At 38.2% G+C, this 27,293-nt stretch overlaps 2 protein-coding genes across 7 annotated transcripts in view; one reads left to right on the top strand and one right to left on the bottom strand.

Moving 5' to 3' along the window:
* ZBTB37 (zinc finger and BTB domain containing 37) overlaps positions 1-27,164 on the top strand; it is a 28,758-nt gene extending 1,594 nt beyond the window's left edge. For 3 of the 6 annotated variants that reach the window (XM_043484784.1, XM_043484786.1, XM_043484782.1), the window contains 3 exons: positions 288-1,244; positions 2,994-3,093; positions 9,694-27,164. In XM_043484784.1, coding sequence (XP_043340719.1) covers positions 322-1,244; positions 2,994-3,093; positions 9,694-10,182 — 1,512 coding nt within the window. In that variant the 5' untranslated portion in view covers positions 288-321 and the 3' untranslated portion in view covers positions 10,183-27,164. Of the gene's footprint in view, positions 1-284; positions 1,245-2,993; positions 3,372-9,693 lie in introns of all 6 variants that reach the window. The other 3 variants (XM_043484785.1, XM_043484783.1, XR_006272514.1) reach the window with 2 other exon arrangements.
* SERPINC1 (serpin family C member 1) overlaps positions 19,259-27,293 on the bottom strand; it is a 19,019-nt gene continuing 10,984 nt past the window's right edge. The window contains exon 7 of the mRNA XM_043484788.1: positions 19,259-19,620. Coding sequence (XP_043340723.1) covers positions 19,597-19,620 — 24 coding nt within the window. The 3' untranslated portion in view covers positions 19,259-19,596. The remainder of the gene's footprint in view (positions 19,621-27,293) is intronic.

Genomic DNA, 27,293 nt, shown 5'->3' with positions numbered 1-27,293 from the left:
TGATGTTACATAGCTTGTTAATAAGGAAAGTATGGGCATAACTTGAATTTTTAGAAGTCTAACAATCTTTTTTTTTTTTAAACAATCTTTTTAGTTGTAATGGTATCTTGCTTTGAAACCTAACCTACTCAACCTGTTGATATTTCTTGTCCATATTTAAACATAAGGAAGGTATCTTTGTCTACTTGGAGATTTAGAAATTTCACTGAATAATATTTTTAAATAGGTTTGAATTGCAAGGGAGTGGTTATAATTACTGATGAGGGTTCGGTTTTCTCTCGCAGCAGGGTTGAATGCCTGCTTACACCCTCAGGCACGACCATGGAGAAAAGTGGGAACATACAACTGGAGATCCCTGACTTCAGCAACTCTGTCCTGAGCCATTTGAACCAGCTGCGCATGCAGGGCCGTCTCTGTGACATCGTGGTCAACGTGCAAGGACAAGCTTTTCGGGCTCACAAGGTGGTCCTGGCTGCCAGCTCCCCCTACTTCCGGGATCATATGTCCTTGAATGAGATGAGTACTGTCTCCATTTCAGTCATCAAGAACCCGACTGTTTTTGAACAGCTCCTTTCTTTCTGTTATACGGGGCGGATATGCCTGCAACTGGCGGATATCATCAGCTACCTGACCGCTGCCAGTTTTCTGCAGATGCAGCACATTATAGACAAATGTACCCAGATCCTGGAGGGCATTCATTTCAAAATTAACGTGGCTGAGGTTGAAGCCGAATTAAGTCAAACGAGGACCAAGCATGCAGAGGGACCTCCGGAGTCTCACAGAGTTACACCAAATCTAAACCGCTCCCTCAGCCCCCGACATAATACCCCCAAGGGAAACCGGCGAGGTCAGGTGAGTGCTGTCCTGGATATCCGGGAGCTCAGTCCTCCCGAGGAGTCCACCAGCCCGCAGATAATTGAACAGAGTTCTGATGTAGAGAGCCGGGAACCCATTCTTCGGATCAACCGAGCAGGACAGTGGTACGTGGAGACAGGGGTAGCAGACCGAGGAGCCCGGAGTGACGATGAAGTTAGAGTCCTGGGAGCAGTACACATCAAAACGGAAAATCTAGAGGAGTGGCTTGGGCCTGAGAATCAGCCTTCCGGAGAAGATGGGAGTAGTGCAGAGGAAGTCACGGCCATGGTGATTGACACCACAGGCCATGGTTCTGTAGGACAGGAAAATTATACTTTAGGATCTTCAGGAGCCAAGGTGGCTAGGCCAACAAGCAGTGAGATTGACAGGTAAGTTGTTTTGTTTGCCCATCTGGTGGCTTACTGTGTAGACATAGCTAAAGCAGGCCCTCTGTGACACAAAGAGCATCTTCCTTACTTGATGTTCTTCATCAAAATAAGTTTATGTTGGGGAAACTGAAAGTGTGCCAAAAGACTTGCATTCTAATTTTTTTAAAGGAGGAAGCTCCTAGTTCTGAAGTATTCACAGTGTTGTGAGAACAATGGTAAAGTTAGACACTTCATGAATCAGAATAGCATCTGCAGTCACACTAGGATCAGTAATTGCCAGGGCCTCTTTGGAATTCCAGGAAGAGAGCTGATCATCAGCTGTGAATCTGACAGCATTGCCCTTTCTTGGTAGGTTCTCACACAGGTAGGTGGCCTCTGGGAGTTTCGCTTTCCTTTGTAGCAGTTTACCTTTCTTTGCTTCCCCTTCTACCAGATTTGAGGAAGTATGGTACTAGCAGTGATGGTTCTTTTTAGCATAATCACAGTAATTCCAAAGAAAAGCTTTTTGAGTGTTTTTCATTCCTTTTTTTCACTTGTCATTTGACTATATCTCTTCCGTTTTCTTTCAATGATGACAGCTGCTACCGTAAACCTGAGAGTTTCTTTTTTTCGCCAGTGCTACTATGCCCTATGCCCTATTTTTCTCTTTCTAATACATTGCGATTGTTAGGATATTCTTTTGGGGGGAAGTAACAATAATTTTAACCTAAGTTGAAAGAAAGTCTTAAAGAGAGAAGTACTACCAACTTAGATTGGTAATATTCTTTTCCTTTCTTAAAAGTTTAAAATTGAGTGAATTAACAATGGTAACTAAAGAAGATATTCCTTTGGTTCACATCTGGTCTTGAGAGATAAATGTGTCATAAATTCAGAGAGTAAAAAAAGAAAAAAAGGAAAAAAAAAACAACAAAAAGCAAAACAAAATTCAGAGAGTATATACTGTATCTACTTCAGTTGGTCTTGGTTTAGTATTTTCCTTCTTCTGTCCTCAATAGTTAAAATATTATTGAGCCTAATACTTACTGTCACCTGTATTAACATTGTTGTCCCCCTGTTAGAACTGTATCAGAAACTAAATAGCTTTAAAAGCAAAGGTTTTTGATCTCCACGGTCTATATCAACAGCCTGAAATATATTGCAGATTATCATGGGACTTGGGGAAAGGATTAACCAAAAACCTAAAATTTACATAGAAGAAACAAAGGACCTAGTTTTAATTTATTCCTTTTTGGTCTTCTAGTACTTAACATAAGTATAGAAGCTTATGTTTAGCCTTAGCTTCACCAGATCATATGGTCTATCAGCTATGTCATTTTTTATTTCTTAAAAATTTAGTAGGGCAAACTGTTCTTATTTCATGCTGGTGTGCTAAGTCGCTTCAGTCATGTCCAACTGTGTATGACCCCCTGGACTGTAGCCCGCCAGGCTCCTCTGTCCATGGGATTCTCCAGGCAAGAATACTGGAGTGGGTTGCCATGCCCTCCTGCAGGGGTCTTCCTGACCTAGGGATCAAACCTGTGTTATCTTATGTTTCCTGTGTTGGCAGGCAGGTTGTTTACCACTGGCACCACCTGAGAAGCCGCCTTATTGTATTCATGATTCTATACTGACTCCATAAAAGGACTTCTTAGAAGTCTGTTGTTCAATTTGTTCCCCGTTCGTAGACTATAAAGGAGGCAGATGTCACCAGTTTTTAAGCTCCTCGACACCACTTTCCTGTTAGTCCCCTTTGTGCTCCTCTTCCAACAGATTTAGCCCCTCTGGCAGTGTTGTTCCCTTGACGGAGAGACACAGAGCCAGAAGTGAGTCTCCTGGGAGAATGGATGAACCTAAGCAACCCACTTCCCAGGTATGTAGTGGATTTGAGATTGCTGTGGTGGTTGAAGAAATTGCTACCGTGTGTGAACACAATATAATGAATAAGAGAGGAAAGATGTCTTGTTAAATAAATGCTGCATTTGATTACTTTTCTCTTTATTTTTGCTTGTGAGCATGCAGGAAATGCACTTTTGGTGTCAGCAGAGTTTGGGAAGTAGAAAAGGATAAGATTGTGGAACTCTCTCCTGATTATAGGAGCCAGTCTGTAGCCTAAGAGTAATAAAAATAACCTCTGAAAACGTCATGCAGGTAATTTAGGACCTGGGATGGAGAAAGTTTGATTTTGTACATATGTGGTTATAGGACTACATATTTACTAGTTTATATGTATTGTGTATTTGTAAACAAATTGCTTATGCATTTTTATATCCTGCTTGCTTTTTAGTATGTTTGTATCCTTTCATTTATTTTCTTCCTAAATGTCTTGTTAGACTAAAATGTTTTAGAAAGAGTAGAATGATGTCTTTAATTTGTGACTCCTTAGCAAATAGTATAAGTATAGTTGGTTGGTATTTTTGTTTATATTTTCTCACAGGTGTATATCATTGAAGATTGGTTTTTAAAAAGTTGGTGAACTCAACAAGTAGAACACAATAAATTACAAACACTGTGGCCCTTTAAAAGGAAACACTGGTAGATTAAGATTGCATAGCTAATTTTTTATCTTCTGCACAATACTGATAGTATCTTTTTTAATTTTTATCTAAACCATTGGATGTTTATTATGTATATAGTGTAATAACAGCAGCAAGACATTGTTATCAATTGTATCTATATGTATATTATCATGCTGTTTGGTACCAGAAAAGGAATCGTAACCATTAAAAGAATTTTTTAGTGTTAGTAAGGTGTGAGAAAAAGTGTTTAAGAACTTGAAGGAAAAGTAAACTTACTCATATTATTAGGGCTCTTTTTCTCCTCATCTCTCCAATAGAATGTGATGATTATGTGACCAAAACTATTGTAAAAACAAATACAGCAGTGAGACAGACCTTACAATTTAATGTGGGCATAAGACAGACTAACAAATACACAAAACACATACAGATAAGACTACATAGACTTAAAAAAAAAATTATATAGACTTATGATGTTGTGGGAATAGGAGTGCTTAAAATGCAGTTATAGGGGCCCTTATCTTACAAATAAAAAGAAAAATAAGAAGAAAGACCAGGTAACATGAGGGAAGAAGAAAAGCCTTTCAGGGCAGCTTAAGTGGCCAGTCAAGGGGAGGGTTTTGTTTTTTACTTTTGGACAAGCATTTTTCAAACATTTCTCCTTGCTTTATTATTATTATTTTTTAATTGGAAATACATTGCATTTTGTATGTGGTTTTTTTTTTTTTACATTGGATGTGTTTTGTTTTTTTTGGAAACTTTTGTATTTGTGATATGCTTACATGATTTTTTTGCCTTGGTATACATTTTTAATACATGAATTAAAAATTTTATAATAATAAAATTCCTAAAATATTTTTGGAAAAAAAAAATGTAGTTATAGGAATCAATACCCGCTTAAGGAAAGTGTTACTCAGGAGAGTTTAAGTGTGATTGTTTTTAAAGTAATTAGAAAGAGATAATTTATTCCATATGTGAATAGGATAGGAATAAAACTTTGGAATTCTACAAGGGTATTTACCAGACTGAAACAGAAGGTACAGGCTGCAAAGAAATAGAAGGTAAGTAGTATTGTCTGTAATTGATATTAAGAGATAAGTTTAATATATGCCTTGACATGCATGAAAGTTTACTATGGTGCGTCTACTCACCAATTATTGTTTTCTCACCACAGAGAACCAAAACAGGACATGACTTACATTATAGTAAGAACAAATTTTAATAGGCTTGAAGAGCTTCTTGATTATAAGAGTGATTTGACTAGAAAAAACTAAGGTCACTCCTTTATTCTAAATATTCTATGGCTTTTTCCTTTTTCTACCACAGGAAGGTTAAATACTTAGTCTTATTTTCTAAGTAATTTATAATCTCTCAAACCTGGCTTTTCCTACCATTTATCAGCATTAACTATCCCAAACAGACAGACTCTGTGCCTCAGAACCACATCAGGCTTCTGTCTCTGCTTCTTGAGTCAGGAATACTCACTCAGGCATCTGCGTCCATGCAAAGCTGGACTCCTAGTTCCATCTGTCCTAACTATTCCCTTTAATCTCCCCTTCTTAAACCACTATAGCATGTACACGTGGTACCGTATAATTTTTTCCTAATTCTCTACTGACTCATATAAATGATTCTTTTCTGATTTACATTAATTTGTCTCCTAAATTGAAATCTCCTTGATAGCAGAGCCCACATTTTCTGATCTTCTTAGTATCTCATGTTGTCTTATCAGGTGCCACTAAATGGGAGTTGTTTTACCTCTAAGTAGTTCTGAGTAGCTAAAATTACTGAGTAGGGGCCCAATAAAGAGACAGCTACTAAATTAAGTCCTCAGTTTTAGAGATCATTAAATAAAATTAAGAACTAATCAGATGATTTTTGAATTCTCATCAGTTCTTTGAGTCTCTGATCAGTAACAGAAGATTTGGATTGTGTACAGCTGTGAAGCCCTTGTCAAGAATCTAGACTGGTATTTATTTTAGAAACTATGGAAAGCATCCATTTATATGGAATTTATTCATTGTATGGAATAATTCATTTAGAAAACAGTTCTTGAACACCAGCTACATATCAGGGACTGTCAGGTTCTAGCATATTCAGCAATGTAGGATTGTCCCTGTGTGTAAAGAGTTTACAGTATACTAAGGAATTGCCAAGTGGGAGAAGTGAAATGATCCACTTTTTATTAATTTATTTATTTATGGCTGCGCTGGGTCTTCATTACTGTGTGTGGTCTTTCTCTAGTTGCGACAAGCACAGGCTGCTCGCTAGTTGCGGTGCTCGGACCTCATTGCCCCTCTCATTGCGCCCTCTGGGGCGCTCAGGCTTCAGTCGTTGTAGCCTGTGGGCTCACTAGTTGTGCATGAGGGCTTAGTTGCTCCAAAGCATGTGGAATCTTCCCAGACCAGGATCAAACCTGTGTCCCATGCATTGGCAGGCAGATTCTTAACCACTGGGCCACCAGGGAAGTCTGATTCACCTCTTTGTGATAGAGACAACCATGTGGCAGCCATATTTGTCCTTTCTCCTTTTTAGAGTTCAGAGGAATAAAAACTACCAAAGATGCATTATTGCCTATGACAAAGACCAGTATACATTTTATGCTCATTTATTTTCTCTTTTATTGCAACTTTATTGCAGTAATTTTTAGATGAAATTGATCCTAATGCGTGAGTTTTCTGATTATGGTTCATGATAGATAACTAGAATAAATTTACTTTCTTTTTGTGGACAGTACTCCTATGACACTATTTTCCTTAAAGTTAAGCCTTTTGTTCTTTTTTTTAGGAAATTGGTACCCTCAAGATTATGAATAGTATTAGGAATTTTTGTAATGTTTAATAATAGCTAACATTGTTTAATAATAGCTAACATATGCTAAGTGCTTTAATGTATTAATTCATTCAGTGCTCATAGCATCTGCTGAAGGTAGATGCTATTATTATATTCATTTTACAAATGGAGAGGCTGATGCACAGAGTAGTTAAATAAGTTGTTCAAAATCAATAAGTAGGATGCAGATTTGTTGTTTGCTTGTTCCTTTTTTGGGGGGTAGGGGTTGTGCTGGGTTTTCGTTGTGGTGCATGGACTTCTCTCACTGTGGTGTGGTTGCTCTGGAGCGTGCAGGACCAGTAGTTGAAGCATACAGCCTTAGTTGCAGGATGTGGGATCTTAGTTCACTGACCAGGAATCGAACCCAGGTCCCCTCCACTGGAAGCATCGAATCTTATCCACTGTACCACCAGGGAAGTTCCCAGATTTAAACCCAGGTTCCAGCACCCTTAAATTGCTGTTAAGTATAACCAGAGGCCTCCAGGGATATCTCAAGGTATACTGTTATCACATTTGCTTCTCACAAGAATACAATAGAATTGGCAAAACATACACTAACTTTTTTATTTTATTATTTTATGGATGAGGAAACTAAGCCTCAGAGAAGTTGTTCTGTGCTTTGTCAGTGCTCATCCAGGACCTTTTAGTGGGATAATCCCTCATTCTTTATGTGAGTTCAGTTTTGATTATCCAGTGAATTAGAGCAGAAATGTTATATGAAATAAATGAAAATCATCTAAAGCCTTACCAGTCCTTGCTTTTCTTTACATACTGCTTCCCAAACCTGCTGAGAACTGCCTCTCTTCTGTTGGAAATACTGAAGAGCACTATTGGCTAACAAATGTGAAAGGAGATAAAATGCACTTTTAGAAGTTCAAGAAAAGGGTGTAAGATTAATTGGTAGATTCAGCTTTCTCCAGTTAATCCAGAGTCAGCTTTTACATATTCTTCTCTTTGCATTGGTACTTTGCCTCTGCTGGATATATGTGTTTTCCTCCTACATACTTTAAATGCTTATATATATTTGTGTATATGTATATATTTTTTGTTCAAAACATTATACATAAAACTTAGGTGTTATGTATACACACACACACAATGACTTCAGAAGTCAGCAGGATAAATAAATCAGAAATTTATGAGTAGGGATATTTTAATACAGAATTTTGAATGCAAAGCATTTATAAATGCAAGATTTTTCAATTATTCATTCAAAAGAATTCAGTATTCCCTCTCCCTTCTAGCTTTCAGACAGGAGGAAGGCTTGTTTATTTCATATATTAAATACTTTCACTATTTAGATTATGTTCAGATTAGGTAAAACAAAATTAAGATTTTACTTAATTGATATTAAGGAATTACTGGGGGGTTTTAGGTGTGATAGTGGTATTTTAATTACATTAAGAGAAAAAGAATCCTCATCTCTTAAAAATACATACTAGAATATTTACACATGAAATTATGCCTGAGATTTTCTTCAAAAAATAATGTGAAAAAGACAAATAGGTGAAGGTAAAGAAAAAACAATATTGTTCATGGGTTGAAATTGTTGGGTGATGAGGATTCAATATACTGTTGTGTCTAAAACTGAATAAAAAATTTTAAACTATATATATTTCCTCTTCAATTAAAAAAAAAAATTACGGACTTCCCTAGTGGTCCATTAGTTAAGAATCTGCCTGCCAATGCAGGGGACGTGGGTTCAATCCCTGTTCCCTGAAGATCCCACGTGCCATGGAGAGACTAAGCCTGTGTGCCACAACTACTGAAGCCCATATGCCTAGAGCCTGTACACCACAACGAAGAGCAGCCACTGCTCGCCACAACTGGAAAAAGCCTGCACACAGCAATGAAGACCCAGCGAGCCATTAGTAAATAAATGAGATTTAAAAATTAAATCAGAAAAGGAAAGCATTTATTTTTTAATAACGTAAAGGCTTAGTTATCTAAGCACCAGCAGAGTTTTAATGCTTTTACAGTAATTGCTTGTTTTGAATGTCTTAAGTAATTCTATTTCACAATGCAAGAAATGTAACTTAGTAGGGAGATACTTTGTAAATTAAGAGAGATTGGAGTGAATTAGCAGGATCATTAGGAATATGTATTCCCCCTACTTCTCTTTGTTTTGTCTGTTTTTTGTTCACTTTTATCTTTCTGTTCAGAAGACAAAATCAGAAATCAGGTCTTGTACTTCTTTCTCTGTAGCACCTGTCATTGTATTTGGGAGACAATAGCCAGTTGGTAAATACTTCCTGGATATCAAATTGTGAAGAGGTTATAGGAAGGAATAACTAAGTTAGTAAATTCATATCTCAGCCTAGTTTCCCAATTCTTTTGCTAATTTTCTCTAAGGTCACTTAAACATTGATCAGTCTTTAGAAAAAAAATATGTTGATGCGGTACTAAAATATTTTGGGATAAAAAGGAATGCTGTCACCTACAAGTTACATACTTTTTTTTTTTTTTTTTAGTTACTGCTGGGTTAAATTTTGGTATTAATGATAATGCCAAAAATATGATTTATAATGTATTTGCCATAGTGTATTCTGTACTCTCAGATATAGTAGCCATTAGCCATGTCATGTGGCTATTTAAATTTTAATTAATTGAAAGCAATTAAAATGAAAAATTCAGTTCCTCAGTCACGCTAGCATATTACACATGCTCAGTAGCCACATGTGTGTGATGACAACTATATTAGATGGTGCAGATTATCAGATAGTTCCATCATCACAGAAAGTTCTATTGGACCAACACTGCCAAAGTACCTACCAGGTTGTCTAGATTCTGATTGCAAATTAGAGTCCAAATGGATGTTATGAGTGGGCTTAGATTCTCCTATGACCATAAATTAAAAATTTAGCAGGAGGTTAATAAGTGTGAGGTTTTTCAGCCAGAAAGTAACTTGTTTGTCCTGTTCTTTTATGGTAATAGAGTAGAGAGGCCTCAATGTTCTAAAAAATTCCTATCTTAAAATCTTTACTTTTGGGTAGTAATTAATTCACTGTTTGGATCTCTGCTAAAAATCATTTAGCATAGAAACAGAAGTAAAAAATGGTTTGATGTCTTTTAATGTATATCCTTAAATATTCTCACTTGCTTGTTGTCCTCACCTGGTACAGGTAGAAGAGTCAGCAATGATGGGAGTAAGTGGCTATGTGGAGTATCTCCGAGAGCAGGAAGTATCTGAGCGGTGGTTCCGGTACAACCCCCGTCTCACCTGCATCTACTGTGCCAAATCTTTCAACCAGAAGGGGAGCCTGGACCGCCATATGCGCCTGCACATGGGGATCACACCGTTTGTGTGCCGCATGTGTGGCAAGAAATATACCCGGAAAGATCAGCTGGAATACCACATCCGCAAGCACACAGGCAACAAGCCTTTTCACTGCCATGTTTGTGGCAAAAGTTTCCCCTTTCAGGCCATCTTGAATCAGCACTTTCGCAAAAACCACCCTGGCTGTATACCCCTGGAGGGGCCTCATAGCATCTCCCCTGAAACGACTGTCACATCTCGGGGACAAGCCGAGGAAGAATCACCTTCACAAGAAGAGACAGTTGCTTCTGGGGAAACTGCCCAGGGCTCTGTGTCCACTACTGGACCAGATTGAAACAGCGAGGGGTAGGGGGCAGACCCTCTTCCCCTTTGGGCCATAAGTAACCAGCATCAGGGCCATGGACTGGTACTTAGATTCACGAAATGCCACATCACCAGATCAGAAGATGCTCCCAAGATGTTGCCAAACTAGAGCATCAGCAACATACGCAAAAGCACTAGAGGCTCTTCCCCTCTTTCTTCCCACCTCACACTTGGAAAATAATCAAGCAAATCAGCTTTCTAATTCAGGGATCAACAGCCTTGGTTTGTTAACTTTATAAAAGTTTTTTTAACAAAACAGTGATAAATGATCATTTCTCTACCAGTCATGTTTGAACACTGTACTTTGGTCCATATCACCCTGGTGGCTGTCATCGCCCAGGTATAAAACACAAAGCAGGAGCCTTGGTCATCTGAAGCAGCCAGCCACGAAAGAGAAGGAAGCCATCGTGATGGTGATGATAAGGGGGAGTTTCTCTTCTTCCCTCCCTGCCAGAACTTGCAGTTTCATATTTCAAGGGAAAAAAAAAAAAGAATCCTGGTAGTTCTTTTTGTTTTGAAAGGTTAGACTTAATCTTTGCCCAGGCAGGGCACCGGATACTTTGCCTGATTGTTTCACGTAAGCGGCCATCTTGGAGCAGTATTCTAATGGGCAGCATCATCTGAAGCACTTTAGGCACCTGCAAATGAAATGAGCAGCAATGTGTTTACAATAGGTATTCCTGCATTTGGGGGCTTGAGTGTTGTGTCGAGGAAGAAGGGAGCAAGGGAAGGAAGTGTTTTTGTTTCGCAGTTACTGAATATGAAATAACACAGAGCCAGCTGTACTGCAACTTCCTGATACAGTGTTTGTAAGCCATAATGCTTGCATATCTTCGGGTGTTAAGAAATGGCTCTAGTCCAGATGGATAAACGTGTAAGGCTGACTACCAAAGTTTCATCTAGTCTCTTTGGCTCCTAGTTTCACATAACAGCAATATTATACATCAAAAATGTCACTTTACAGTGAAATGAGCCTGGATTCTATTTTTAAATTCACAGGTCTCCATATTTGATAACTTTTATATGACGTTTTAAACATTTTTTCTGCAATATTGTGGTTGTAGAAATTCAATACTATGGTTCTTACTGCAACCACGATTCCATTTCCTCCTGCATATGTGATAGTTTATATTTTCAGTCCAATAGAAGAACCTCACTAATCCATGTCTTGCGTCTGCAAACCTAGTAATTCATAAACCAACCGTTAGCAAATTGCTGGTGACTCCAAGAGCTTTGCTTTTTAATAATACACTACAGGGCATTTATCAGAAAACATCATGCACAATCATGTTGCAATAAATTGATCAAGGGGATCAATTTTAATCAGGTTTGGTTACTTAATCATTCCTAAGATTTTTGAAACTTCAAGGGACCTTTTGGTAATTCTGAGTATTTCTGAGATTCTTAATCCAGCACCGAGAGTCAGAAAGAATTTACCAAACTTAGAGCTTCAGATGCCCTGTCTTGCATGCAGAGAATGAAGGAGGATCATTAAGGGATGCAGGCAAGTAGATGCTTACAAGTTACAGTGCAAATAGAAAGGAGAAAACTCTCTGGCTTCTCGTAATTGATCATTGATTTCTTAGAGAGTATTTAAATACGTAGTGGTTTAAGAAATTGTTTTGGTACAGGGGCATAGATGATTGTAAAAGAGATTTGGGAGAGGGTTTGATCATGCCTGCACTGGTGGTGAGCCATTCATGAGAACATTAGTGGTGCGCCCCCTTCCTGAGAATGCTTTGGTTATGTGGAAAAGTGGGTAGGAAAGATGGCCTTGCTTTGATGATCAGAAGTTAGAATGCAGAGGGTAACTCTTAAGCAATCTGAGACCTGTACATATACATACAGCTGTACCATATCACTAGTGAATGGTTCTTTTTCTCTTCTGGAAAAACAATGTGTCTTTTAACAGGAATGTAATGATGCTACTACTATTTGATTAGCGCCTACCCTTAAAAGTCATGTTGAAGCCATATTTTGTCTTCAGAAAACAGACTGTGGCATTCTCTTTAGTTGGGCAACAGCATGATAGGGTGAAAACTGCCACCTCAGGCCGTCTTAGGGAGCAGCTGTGCTCTGTGGCATGGAAAAAGTGGAGCTGAAATTAGACTGAAATCTTTGAAGAAGCATTTCAGCTGGCAATCAAGGTTTTTGGTGGACAGATTCTGCCATTACTAAATAGGCAGGGAGGTGAGAGGTACAGAATACGCTGCTTTAGAAGGACTGTTTAAGCCTACCAAAAAAATGTAAGTCATCCTACTTTTGAGAAGAACTATGCTGGAAAGTTCTGTATTGCTTTGTTAGTTTTTTAGATGTTATATGAGAAAATAGAGCTTTTAAAACTATTACCAAATTGTAAAAGTGAGGTGCAGTCATTTCTGTGAAGAGGAACTTCTGCAGCATTTGTCAGTACTCCATCCAGGGTGAGCAACAGACATTTTAAGTGAACTAGGGACTGTTTGATAGATGTGGAAATACTGTGAGGGTTTGATGGGTTACCCCCTCCTTTTTTATTCACTGCTAACAGGTTTTTGCTGTATCTATACTGTGAATAGAGTGTTTTTTCGGTCATCTAGGACCACTTCAGCACAATCATGTTTGCTGGTTCTCTCCTCTTAATTGGCCTAGTGCCAGAGCCATGAAATTCATGAAAACTCAAACCAGCCTAACTTTTAAACAGATTTAAGTTTCTGAAAACAATTTCTCCATTTTAATTAGAAGAGATATTATTATTCTAAATAACTATCCAAGATTCTTATCCAGGTTCACTGTGACATTGTCCTAGTTCTTAGCTAACATCCTTGTAGGGACATAGGAGTTAGTATCATTCTATCTACATTAATGAATAGCTCTATAGGTATGTGCACAGAGGATACCTCTCTTAAGGATGTACTGAATGGACTTTAGCTAATGCTGAAAACTCATTACCAAATTTTAACTTGCACATGTCACCTTGTGAAGGGAACAGCATTAGCAGTGAGAGCTAAATCATCATTAAATACTCTAATGCCGTGAAATAGCAAACACTGGGACTGTTTTCATTTGTTGAGTGGCCCTTAATAGCAAAGGAGCTACCTACTATTCTCAGCAAAAGACGAGAGATGACGTTATCTACTTTCACTCTAAAAGGTACCTTTTATTTCCTCTCTCAGAATTCTGATACCAGTTTGAAATACGGCATTGGCATGAGAAGTAATACTGTACTTCAGGCAGAAGGCTCTTTCTAATGACTTGTTCTCTTTACTCAGAACCGTATTTACCTCTGAAAAGAGTTGAGTTTCTGTGAGTTGCAAACTACCCCCTAGTTATTTGTTATACCAGAGGGTCAAAGCTAGTCTTGAATACGTAAGCATAAATTAGTTCCTGAAGGATAAAGATTGGAAAACAAGGGAGATAGCAGTTAAGGGAAGTTTTTGGTATTTTTTTAGTGTTTCCAGTTCCCTCTATATCATTGAAACAGGGTTTTCCAAAGATGGCATGACAATAGAAATAAACCATTTTCCTACTAACTTCATAGTTGAAATCTGACCTTGATTGGAACTGGTTTGATAGAAGAGTGAAATAGTGAACTTCATCCTTAATAGCTGAATAGTCTTTGGTCAGGAAATAACTTTTTAAAGGTTTAGCTGTTTCTTAACACTAATTTTATTTTAACTGGTAAAAACAACATTTTGTTTGACTAGAGTATCTAATTTAAAGAAATGAAAGCAACGAGCAATAGAAAGGAAATTAAATTTGAACAAAGATAAAAAGTCTTAGTCATAGTGGAAAGGCATTTAATCAGGGAGGAGTTGGAATCTTGGAAGTTTTTATTTTTTCAGCTGTAACAGGCATGTGGATTTTTTTGTTTTGTTTTTTCTCTTCCTCAGATGTTCTCCTTATCTGTGTATTCATTCATTCAGTATTTTGGTTGCTGAGATTTAGAAAAAGAACAAGTAGCAATTAAGTCAGGTAAATCCCTCCATTTGAGAGGATGCCCTAAGGGGGCAAAGTATATCTCTAGGATTTAGGAATTAGATCAAGATTCAGCAAACCACAGTCCCCAAGCCAAATCCTGAGGTCACCTTTATGTATAAAGAAAGTGGTAGTGGAAGAGAGCCACACCTGTATTATGGCTACTTTGTACAGTCATTGCAGAGTTGACAGACAGCATGGCCTGCTGTCTGGCTCTTGACAGAAAAGGTTGCCAAGTCCAGAATTATTAATAGATTCGAAAGAATTACACCATCCCCCTCAATTTGTCACTCTTGTCATTTTGCCTTTATAACAGGTTGATTGAGGTTTTAAGTTTGTACTGCTGTGTATGCATCAGTTTCTTGAAAGAGGTTGCCATCTTTTTCTAGATCCTTGTCTCATTTATGCTCCTTCTTGAATCCCAGTGCAGTAGAGCATTTAGAGCAGGCCTTATGATTTGTCCTTGCCTTTAAGGTAGATGGCAATCCACTCCAATACTCTTGCCTGGAAAATCCCATGGACAGAGGAGCCTGGTAGGCTGCAGTCCATGGGGTCGCAAAGAGTCGGACATGACTGAGCGACTTTACTTACTTACTTAAGATAGATTAAGTTGAGGATGGTAATTACAGATTTAAGAAAGTAATTTTTAAAAATAATTCCCATAAAAAAATAATAATTCCCATAAATGATAACATACAGTTAAATGAATACCATGTTTAGAGAAAATACTGGGGAAGAGAACTAATGTTTTTATAAGTAAATTTTGCCATTTCTCTAAGTTAACATGATGATGGCAAGACTGGATTTATTCCCACTAGTATTAAAATTAATTTCTCTTAAGAATAAGGGGTTTGATTCCTATCCAAAGTACTGTTTTTCTAGATTAGAAACTACCCATTTCTTTACTATAAATCTTCATTTTAATTTACTCAAGTAAACTCACTCTGTTTTATATGGAGTAGTAAAAAGCCAAAATCTTCCTTTTTTAAAAAAAAGAATATTTTAAAACTTAAAACATCTGAAGACTTAAAGTTCTTTTTCGAACTATCTCCCAATTTCTGTTATTGTTTGTAATTCTCAATATATATTGGGACATTATATCTTTGCTTTGTGAATGTTCATTCCTACTGTTCAATTAGTTTATGCCAGATGTGGAAAAGTAAATGGAAAATGTTAGAATGATAATAAACGTAATTCCTTGGAAGAGGAAAGTATAATGGCTCCGCATCTGAAAAACAGTGCATGGACCTCTGAGTTAAACTTATCTGGGCAGAGAGTTCTAGGCCATGCTCATACAGTGCAGTGAGTTTGATTCTTACTTTGTTGTGGTTTCTACCAACACATGTAAAGTTTGGATGAGCGACCTGACCGCATGCATATACAGCACCTCTTCACTATACATTTTATTCTTAAGGTTGCCTTTTTCTAAGGTGGAAATTAGGTTTTATATGTTATACCCTCCGAGTAATAGATAACCTTCATCTAGAAGGTTCCAGGAATATTTGCATAGGTCAGATCTGCTTTGTCTTGGAGCACTTGTATTAATAATGAGTTCTTGAGATTTTAGAGTGCTGTTTTCCTGGTTAATTTGGGATTCCAGTTAATCTAGGGTATAGGACTTGGGAAAGAAATTGTATTTAGGTAGTCCAGTGAATCATTTGCATATACCTCCATTTGAGGTCTTGGTAACAGATGTCATTTAAATAAGAATCTGTTGAAAATAATGGAGTTTGCCAAGCATTATGAGTTCTTTGATAACTGTTAGTCTTAATGTGGTTTCACCTCCTTTGCTTTCTCGTGTCTTTCTGTTTTTCACTCTTCTTATTAAGTGGTGCTTTTCCTAGGACCAGTCTTTTTACTTTGCATTAAGTAACTTTTCTTGCTCAAGACAAACCAGAGTTGGATAGTTTCATACTTTCAAACCTGACTTAATTACATTCCAAAAGATGTAATTGTTGATAGGAACAGTGAAATCAAAACCTGCAAGCTATCTGTAAATACTATCTGGTTTTTTGTAGGCAGACTATCTTTTCCCTCAATTGTGAAAAACAGCAGTGACTTAGAAGGCAAGCATTGCCTGAAATATGCATTATGTTCACAGAGCGTACACATATAAATAAATTTCTTATCTTACATCTTCCCCGTTATCTGTATAATAAATACCTCTCATCGTAACGTAATTAAGGAAGGTCCATTAGCTCAAATAGTGGAAGCTTTAAACGCAAAGCTTAGTTAAGCAGCTAAGGGGGGGGGAAACCACTTTTCTAATGCTTGCTTTTTTATGTTGACTCAGTAAGTCCTGTTAAGGAAACTAGAATTCACCACCCACTTAAGATATTTGTTCAGCATCTCATATGACCAACAGCACAATTTAATATACTGTGAATCTTAGAATCTGAATTAATCCATAGTGCCGGAAGTCAAAGTATATATCTCATGGGGAAATGTTTCCTATCTTGTGAAATCACTTATATGGCAGGTAGCAAGAGGAGAATCTGTTCTATTAAGTACATTTTTGTTCCATTAACTAATTTTTGGTACCAGACAGTGTGCTTGGAATTTGTATAGCAAAACTGATTTTATACATAGTTTAGATGTGGCTTCCTGTACTTGAGAGTATTAAACCCACTTGGTTAGAGGCTGGTATACATGTTTAAAAGCCCTGAGGGTCAAAAAGAAGGGGACGGAATTAACCACACTAAGTGCTTTAGAGACATAACTGCAGTTAATTCTCAAAATAATTCTCTGAGGTAGTAACAGAAGTAGCTAAAAATTACTGACTTTGAATGTTAACCAAGTGTTAAGCACAGTTTTATGTGCCTCACATTAATTAACTCTGCTACTCCTTATGATAAACACATTAGAGTCGATGCTGTTACTATCCTCACTTTAAAAAGAAACCGAAAAAAAAAGAAAAGAAACTGAGACCCAGAGAGGTTGACCTAGACAGTCTTTCACTAGACTTGACACTCTTAATGGACTGTGTTGGCCTTTAACAGGTATAATTATACCGTATTTTATAGATGAGGAAACTGTTGAGCCTAAGATTACACGATTGATAAATTGCAGAGCCAGTATTTACCAATCTGATTCCAAAGCCCAGACTATCTCCAGTACATCATGTTAACTCTGTTTACTTAACAGAGTTGTAGTGAACTAGAATATACCATAGCCAGTAACAGCACTGCTTTTAGGGAACTTTTAATTCAGGAATAAGTGATCAGAAGGTTTCTCCAAGAGATAATGCAGTTGATTTCGAGCAGATGTTGAATGGTGAACGTTTTCTGGGAATGTTGCCCACCAATTTAGAGGAGTCCCCCATTTGGTGGTTCTAATTGTGAACAACTGCTTGAGTTACTACTACCAAGGCAGAAATTGAAAGATGGCATTCCAGTTACCTGTTGTATGTAATGAACTCTCTAAATCTCAGTGACCTAAAACAGCAACTGCTTTATATAGTACATAATGTTGTGAATCAGAAGTTCAGGAAAGGCTTGTCTAGGCAGTTTCACGTTCCCTGTGGTGATGATTCAGGTCATCTGATAGTATTCAGCAGGTGGTTGGACTGGTCAGGGTGTCCAAGGTGAGCTCACTGTCCTGACACCTTGGTAGAGAGGACTGGAAAACTAGGCCCAGCAGGCCTCCTCCCCGTCTCTGGAGCCTCGGGACCCTCCATCTGATCTCTCCATCAGAGTAGTCAAATTTAGGAGATGGCAGCTCAGGCCTCCCAAGTCCTCTTCAAGACCAGGCCCAGAGCTTTCATAAGAGTCATCACCACACACTATTGGTCAAAGAAGTCACTGGTCAGCCCAGATTTGAAGGGAGAGGAGATACCTTACCAGTTGATGGAAGATGTGTCAGGGATTTGAGACCATCTTTAATCTGTTACAGGCAGCAGTAGGTGTTTTGGATTTGTCTTAACTTAGGTGTTCATTTAGGTCAGTTGTTTGTGCCATAAGAAACCATTTCTTCTACTAGCCATGGGTTAGAAGAAGCTAGAAGGAGAATGAAACAAATACCTGAAACAGATTTCATTAGCTTCCCACCCCCAAGTTTCACTTACAGCAAAATTTCCACATTTTCTTTTGTGCACTTTCCAAATTGTTGCATTTGCCCTTTTTTTTTTTTTTTTTCCCTGTGAAGCAACAGTAACTGTCGATTCTAAACCAGAAGTAATCTACAGAGGGAGTAAAAACCTTGCTGTTACAGACCTTGGTTTATTAGAGATGTCAGCTGTAGTTCATTTTCAAATAGGCAAAAACTCCTGTGGTGTGGAAAATTCATATGGCTGCTAAATCTGTTTCAACAGGAGTTTCTATTAAGTGGCTAGATGGATTATATTTTTGACATAATTGAAAATTTTGCCTACATATACTACATCTTTGTTCTGTATTCAGTCTCTCAGTTATGTCCAACTCTTCGCAACAACCCTTTGGACTGTAGCCCACCAGGCTCCTCTGTCCATAGGGATTCTCCAGGCCAGAATAACTGGAGTGGGTTGCCATTTCCTCCTCCAGGGGATCTTCCCGACCCAGGGATCGAACCCTCATCTCCTGTGTCTCCTGCACTGGCAGGCAGATTTTTTGCCACTGAGCCATGGGGGAAACCCCCTACCTGTCTTTACTGCCACCTCCGGCACAAATTTGTGCTGGAGAAGAGGTTCATTCCATTTATATTACCTTCCATTTTGGAAACACTCTCGCTCCATTTTATAGTTGTTAATCCTCTAAAATTATCAGTTGCTACTGGCTTCTGTTGACTGAAATGACAGATCATGTAAGTGTTATGATTTGGGGTTAGATTTGTCAAGTTTAGGGTGCTTTACCTCCTGCTGGCTTATAAAAGGACTTCTATTGCTTTCAGAAGAAATAAGGGCAAAGAATAAATTCTGTTGGAAAAATGATCATCCCCAAATCATCTTTCTAAGAGAAGAAAGGTTTGGTGTTATCTATCCATTCTATCTGCAGTGGTTTCTTGGAGAATTAGTTGTGGGGGCTTCTTGTTGGTCTATCCCAATTAGATCACATAGTTGAAGGGATCTCTGTTCTCGGGTCAGGCCTCAGGAATTACAAATACAGGAAATAAAAGGGGTACTCAGGGCTGAAAACTTTAATTTAGGACTCTAGAAGATCCTGGGACAGGAAAAAAGGACTTTGGCATTTGTGGTTGAATAACCAGATATGGAATGTTTGAGTCATTTAGGCATCCGTATTAATTAGATTTTATCATACAATGATTGGGGCAAATTTTGATGAATAAAAATCAGTGAGCCTTAACATTTTCCACTCTGCTGTACCTCAAAGTCTGCCCATTATGACAGAGAAAACCTTTGAAAATATATTCCCAGGGAATGAAAAATTGATTCTAGGTACTTTTGCTCTAAGCATCTTCGCCATAGACATCTCTGCTGCAGGCATTTTCACCTTAATTACTAATTCACTGCAAGGCAATTTTCCTGTAAAAGATAAAATAGTAAAAAATAAAAGAGGGATATTAAAGAGGACATAATGAAACATGATAAATGAATGACAGTTTTTTTTTAAAAACTTGAAAGCAAATTACAAAATATTTGAATACATCTAAAATGTGTGTAGTTCATGGCAATTCTGCACAAATAACTGATTTTCATATTTTGTGTGTTGTACCTAAGCAGTTGTCTTCCAGGTCTTTCATTCTTAGTATTGAATATTTTGATCATCTCCTCATCAGCGTTGTGCATTTTCTTTTTTCTTAAACTTCTTCCTTCATTGAGAGAGGTGTCAGTTTCCAAATAACCAGGATGCATATTCGTAACCATGCTTTGTATCACATCGTGAAAGCCTCTGCACTATTGTTTGTTCTTGGCATCTTGTCATATGTCTGTTCATACTTTCCATAGTTGTATAGGAAATGTGGGTTCAGCTCTGCACCTTTGAGACTTTTGGCCTGTTTATCCTCCAGTGTAGTTTGTTTCAAAATAAGAAACCAACTCATGGGGCCAATCATCATTATCTGTCAGTTCAGTAAAACCATCAGTAATGTCACTAACTGGGAGACACGCCTGTCAAGACCAAACTATCAAAGCAAAAACTGTTATCCAGTTATTTTATCTTATGTGGCAAAATTGTCTTATGGCCAATTAGTCATGGTGCAAAAATGTTTGCAGCAAAGAAGCTCAGGGCAAAAATACTGGTTACTTGAAAAATCTTTGATAATCTATGAAGATGCCTCTCGTTCGGTGTCTTATAGCCCTTTGGGCCCTCCTCTAGATTCTCTGACTCTTAAATTTGAAATCATCTGGTGGTTGCACGAGAACTAAATACAGTTGACTCTTGAACAATGTGGGAGTTAGGGTGCAACCCTCTGCAAGTGGAAAATCTGCCTATATCTTAATAATTGGGCCTCTGTTTCTGAGGTTCCTCTGTATCTGGGGATTCAACCAACTGCTGGAGGTGTAGTAATGTAGCATTTACTATTGAAAAAAACCTGGGTATAAGTGGATTCATGCAGTTCAAACCTATGTTGATCAAGGGTCAACTGTACTATGGTCTCAAGTTGAAAAAGAGGACAAAGAAGAAAGGGAACCTGTAGATTGACAAAATACTTATTTTTTCTTTTCAGCATCATAAGTCTAAACCATTAAAGCTAATAACAACTACCTGAGAAATTCCTATGGTTTAGATTTCTGCATTTAGCACATCTTAAAGCAGATGTTTTTGACATATTTGAAGATGATCTACTGAGTTTCCTGTAAATTAACAGAATCCTAACTCTAGTGGTTCTTAAAGAGCCATTGCAAAAACAGAATTACAACACAGGGAACAAAGCTTAAAATGTGTTTCCTCTGGAAGCCAAGATGATAAAGCAGGAGTCACTAAGAGTGTGGCTGAAATCCACTTCGAGAATGGCTATCAGTCAGATAGCAAAGATATGTAAAATTTATATGGTATTTGCTATTTTTACAAAAATTATTTTAAATCATGTAACTTGAAAAGTGAGCCTGTTTTCTTTTTGGAAAAGTGGGCCAATAAAAATAACACTAATATAATTCAATTGTATATGCATGTGCATTGAACACAGAGTGGTATACTAAAGATAGTTCATGCAAATAACTTTTGTGGGAAGTTTGGCTATTTTCTTAATATCTTTTTTTCATAAATGTGTGTTTATAAATATATTTACTCATCCACTATAACCTTGGTAGCTTTAGAAGCATTTTGTTAGCTATATCATTGATTATAAAAATCAATTTCTTGGCATAGTAGGCTATGAGAGCTTTTAGTTGCTTTGTTTGTATTTTGGCTAAGAAAATTATTTCTCGCACTTTGTATTTATAAAGATGTTATAACACTTTGCACCCACTTAGCACAGCTGTTCTTTAGTGACAAAAGATATAGGCGTTAAAGTGAAATGTATGTTTAGAAGCCCGGCAAAAGGAGGGCTCTCAAAAGAACAAATTTGGCTTGAATCTACCAGAGAAAAGCTGGGGGTTAATATAAAATTTAGGTTGAAAATATCTGTTGGAATAGGTGTGCAGTCACTGCAAGTTGCAATATCATTATAAATTGCCCGCTATATGTTTGTGATTTTATGCATGTGTGTGAGAAAAAGATGTCTGATGAAGGCAGATAAGTTAGTGTAGAAAATTCTACCTCCCATCAAAGACAGAATATTCCAAGTTTGCCCTGTAGCCCTTTACGCAGGAGGCTGGATTCCTCAGCCACTGTCCACCTCATTCTCTTTTGTACTCGCTTTAGCTCCTCTACCTCTGAGCACTTGGCTGCAGACAGTGTAGCTTTCTGTAGCAAGCACAGGAAAGCCAGACCCGAAATAGAGAGGCCGCAGTATCTCACTTCTCAATGTCATCTTCACTTGTAAATGTTTGGTTTTGTTGCCCAAATCAGTGTCAGAACACTTGGGTTTAGTGCTTTTATCCACTGGCCTCTGTTTGGCAAGAGTAGCCCTTGGAAGTGGAGTTTTTCTGCTGTTTTTTAAAGATGCACTCAATTCCTTTTAATGATGTGAAAATTTTGTTTGAATCCTGAGCTTTTTTAAATTTTTTAATTGCCATTTGCAGCCCATTTTGGGGACTGGAATATCAACCATATTTTCCTGATGTTGAGCCTTCTGCCAGTATCTTGACATGCAGTTTTGCATGACCTGGATTTTTGGATGACCTATTTTGCTTTTAGACACTCTGAAATTCTTCTCTTTATAATGCCAAGAATGTTTATAATAGTTAGGATGGCCTATTGTGGGTGTCAGGAAATTCACTTTCGGTAGTAAATGCCACTAGGCAGACCACCTAATCTTTAAATGCAGTTGGAGCATTCAGCTGATTTGCTCTTGGGGGCACACTAGTCCACTGAGCCAAATCAGGTTACCTAGCTTTTGAACATTTGTTACAGTTGAGAAAGGAGTTTTGGGCCTTTCAGAAATATCCCAGAATGCTTTCCACCTTTTCATCCAAAGGCACTGGTTAGAATGGCTGGTTGTGATGTGCAAACAGGGACTCGCGCTGGTTAGGAGTGAAAACGAGAGAGTGATCCATTTGCAGACTTTTGAGAGTTTCACATCCATGTTTTAGGTACTAACTGATAAGTGTTTACTTTCCTGTTGACTGGATAGGGCAAGTGACAGTACTGACAGTGTGAAATTCCAGATTCAATAAGCAGTACTCATTGGTGACGACTGATGTATTAGTCGTCTAATAGTAACCTTCATCTGTGTAACAGTATGAATTCTGTAAGGAGATGAGATACTAAAATCATGTGAATCTATTCACCACAGCTATCTTTTTTCTAACTATAGAATAATTGTCAGCCTATAAGCCATGCTACTAAAAACCTAGACTCAGGAACCTGCTTAGGAAAATTCTTCCTTCTGGCTTATCTTTTATTTGTGCCCAGAGTCTTGGCCTAGACCTGTCCCCAGCTGTTTTGCTACAAACACATACTTAAGGTGCAGTCTTACCTAAGTCAATAATACACTGTCAGCCATGCAGTCTGTTTTACAGCCAAAGTGATTTATTGAAATGCAAAACAAAAAAAGTGAGAGATGCCTAGGTCATTTCTTGGAGGCATGTTGAATCAATCTATGAATCTGGGAGGAAGCATAGAGTCTTATCTTCTATCTGGCTTGGGTGAACAGTGACTTGAATGCTTTCTGTTAAAATACTACAGAGCTAGTTGACCTCGACCAGTAGTTCTCAATTTTGGCTGCATATTAGAATCACCTGGGGCTTTTACAAAAGGCCGTCTGGGGTCGGGGTGGGGCAGGGGGTGGGGCAGGGGGTGGGGGGGTGGGGGTGGCTTTAAAAGCTCCTCAGGTGATTTTAATGGGCAGCCAAGATTGAGAATCATTTTCTAGGTAGTCCGGAATGGTCTGTGGCAGCATAACCTTCACCCGGTTGTCTTTTGTCATAGGTACCTTTATCAGTATCACAGGCATGGCTTGGAGTTTAAAACTTAGCGTGGGCCAAGGCTCAGGTGGTAAACTGGACCATCCATTTGTCCTCAGTCATTCAGTAGAGAGCTGTTGCCATGCACCCACTTTCCTCTCTGTACCAAAGCCTGAACAAGTCAGCAAAAGACATTATCTGAGTCTGCTCCCTAGAATCTGCTTTCCCTTTCATATGTGATTTAAGTGGAGATTTTTAGAACTCTGCTAGCTAAAATAGAGCACTTGAACTTATTAAAAGAGCCAGGCCTAAGCCACCTAGGGTGATTTTTATTTGTAAAATAATCAGGTAGCATTGTTAAAGTTAATGAAGAAATAGAAGGGTCCTTCCTGGTGTGATGGTCATGTAGTTGATTATTTGTCCCTTAGCCTGTCTTCTAAGTGGGATTTCAATGTACAGTGATGTTTGCTTTTCCATGCTCCTTTGTGAATTAAATGCACTAGCTAAGGCGTAAATATTTCTGAGTTTTATATGAAATGTGAAATGAATCCTTTTAGCAGCTTTTTCCAGGATGTCAAAGACTTAACCCAGTAATTCCCAAACAAGTTTTCATATCGTTGATTCATTCACCCACCCAGGTGTAAAATACCTACCGCTGGCAACCTCAGTGTGGTAATGGGGAGAGGAGGACTATTTGATTATCCTTTAAAAAGTGAGAGCCACCATTCAAACTAATAAATTACCAAGTGATTTCTGATTCATGAAAGAAATTTGTGTTTAAGAGCAAGTTCAAACATGACGGTCTCATCTGAGAGACTGCTGGCACTGTGGAAACTTTCATTCCTATGCTGCCTGCAAATAATCAATGATTTAAATCTCAAATAGGTTGTGTGTTTGAGAAGAAACAAGTGGGTGGAAGGAAAGATTCTAAGTGCAGAGGACTGAATTAGCATCAGACTGACATTTCATTAAAATAACATTTAGGCCTGACTTATTTGCTTAGCATGTATATGCTGCAGTGTCAGAAATGCCTCCTATGCCTTAGAAGATCTGAGAAGGCTTCCTTACGTTGGGTGGAATAGAAAAGCAGTAGCCTTTGAGACTTGTCTGCATCCAGAGAGTAGCCCATTAGGGTTCTCATACTGAGAAACCTTGTAGAGTACTGTGAAATGTTGTTGAACTTTATGCAGATCACATCGCACTGGATTTTAAGATTTAGGGGAAGGAGAGTAGAGGAGAAGGGGGAAGTAATGGTAAAGTATATATATATATATATATATATATATAAACTTGTACTATATTTTACGCAAGTAATGAAACAAATTCCCTATCAGGAATTCTGTCAGGACTAAGTTCAGCCAAATTCTTCTATCCTACTGATTGGCTTGCTGATTCCTCTTAAACCTCTTAAGAAATCCTTTCTGAAAGAGCTAAACAGAAACTGGTCTGACTGCAGTTTCACCACCCTGCCGCATTCCCTTACTCAAAAGAAAAACATACCCAAACAATAGGCAAAAAAAAAAAGTCTCAGTATGTTAACTTCTCATCCTTTATGGTCTGTGTTCACTGTTGTAGCCTATTGCATTGTTTTGCAATATAATGGCAGAACTTAAATAGATCTGCCACATGAGTCAGGAACTATTGGCTTCTCCTTTAAGAAATCTTAACATCAGAACTCTCAATTTTTGGCTTGTCAGCACAAGTGAGTAAAGGGAGAAGTACGTTGAAAGAACACTTAGGGAATTCCCTGGCCATCCAGTGGTTAGGACTTCATGCTTTCACTGCTGAGGGCTGGGGTGCAATCCCTGGTTGAGGAACTGATAGGATCCTGCAAGCCACTTAGATTTCCTGGCTTCTCGTAATTTCAGGTGGGACCCACTTACGCTCTGTGTCTGAGAAGAAAAGACAGAGGGTTCAAAGATAGAAAAGTCAATGTAGCCGAAATGTGGTTTCCTTCAGATGGACATAGTCTCAAAGACACCTGTCCAGCTGTTCTCAATGGTGCTTACACGATGGGTGACAGCTGCCTCCCATCTTCCCGTCCCTGGCACTGTGCCTTCCCACTGGTCACTGTGAAAAGCAGATCACACTGGACTCAGAGGCCAGAATCCAGGACGATTTCCCCCTTCTCATTACTTCTTCATACAGCTAATAATGTAGCATATACTTCTCTTTGGAAAATTCTTGGGTTTGCCCCCCCCAAGAAATAGTAAAGCATTTAAAGGAAAAGTAAGATTCTGGTGGTAGCTATCAAAGAGATGACAGGAACATTTTAGCTTCCCCTCAGATGATATTTATTCATAGCAAGGACCAACTATGCCTCCTCATCCTCAGTTTCTAAGGATAGCATAATATTTCTAAGCAACAAAGTTATCTAACATTTTTTTTCACAACTTGTTAATCAAGGATTCATATTAAAACCGACAATCAGTTTCTAAAATGTTGTTATCCCTGAAAGGGAATGAGGTAGAGTTTTTAACTAGAAGAACCTGTTTTTTTTTTCCCTTTGAAAAAACTAACACTTGAGGTTTGTGTCTTTTGTCTGCAACGATTACTCCATAAAGATGTCTCAGAACAGTCAGTGAGCCAAGGCTAGCACTCTCACGCCCCTGAGGGTGCTGGACTGGGTTTGTACATCTTATTTCCTTAGAGAATATCTGTTTTTATTATGCCCTTAACTATAGATACCTATATATAGGAATAGGATTTTCACCCCACCCTCTTTTAATCATTATCACTTAAGTGTAAACCACACCTCACCCTACCCCCACTTTTACTGAAAAAAAATGCACTTTAATTCCTAAGGAGAGTGGCTGTTCCTGGCCCCGAAGCCAGATTACTTCAGGAGGAGAGTTGAGGAGGGAGAACCCTCGGCAGACCCTGTGAAATTAACCAAATTCCTTAATGTAAACACACAAGTCAACCATTTTTAAACTGCCCCCACCCCCAGCCAAAGGGCAAAAGAAACAACCAAATGGAAAAGTTCAAAATGCCTACCCTAATTTGAGATGTTTCACTGGGGGATATCCCCAATATTATTTTCTCAGCTACCAAATTATCAGAAACTTGAGGGTGATTTTGTGGGAGGCTGAGACTTTTTTTTTTTTTTAAAATGAAAAGGCCAAGTGCATCACACAGGCTATAAAATACGATCCTGATTTGTGTCATTTCTAAATATTAGATTCGTTCTCTCCCTTAATTTGACAGGTGTTCTCAAGTCTCTCCTCCTGTAGATTCTGTCCTTCCCCTGATGACAAGCCAATAGTTCTTGGTGGGGTTGCATGTCTCCTAGAGCCCCAGGAGCCCTGTTGTGTCGGGGGAGGGGGGAGGGCAGGAGGGTGGGCAGAGACTGGGGTTGGGGGAGGGAGATTCAGAGAAAGAGTGAAGATATATGGGTTTATATAAACATATTTAAAGCAGTTTAGCAAAAGCTTTCTCGTTGAACAGCTTTAAGAACAATGTGAATGAAATCTTAGCAACTTGGTTAGTAATTTGAAAAGTCTATTAATGTATACTTGAAATTCTGTTTGTATAAAAATACATTTTCCTCTTTATTTTAACACTGTGTAAAAGAACATTATGCATGTGAGTGGTTTGAGAATTAAATGATTTAATATTCAGATTTGCATCTCTGTCTCTTCTGTATTACAGAGATTAAGTCTTTTTAAACTTTTGGATTTTTTTTTAGTATAAAGGGATTATCTAGATTTCAAGCTCCCCCTGCCCTCTCAAGATGCCTACTATCTTTC

Source organism: Cervus canadensis, chromosome 13 (assembly GCF_019320065.1).
Source record: "Cervus canadensis isolate Bull #8, Minnesota chromosome 13, ASM1932006v1, whole genome shotgun sequence".
NCBI classification, from domain to species: Eukaryota; Metazoa; Chordata; class Mammalia; order Artiodactyla; family Cervidae; genus Cervus; species Cervus canadensis.
Note: the sequence above shows the minus strand (reverse complement) of the source record. Positions and strands in the feature narration are given on the sequence as shown.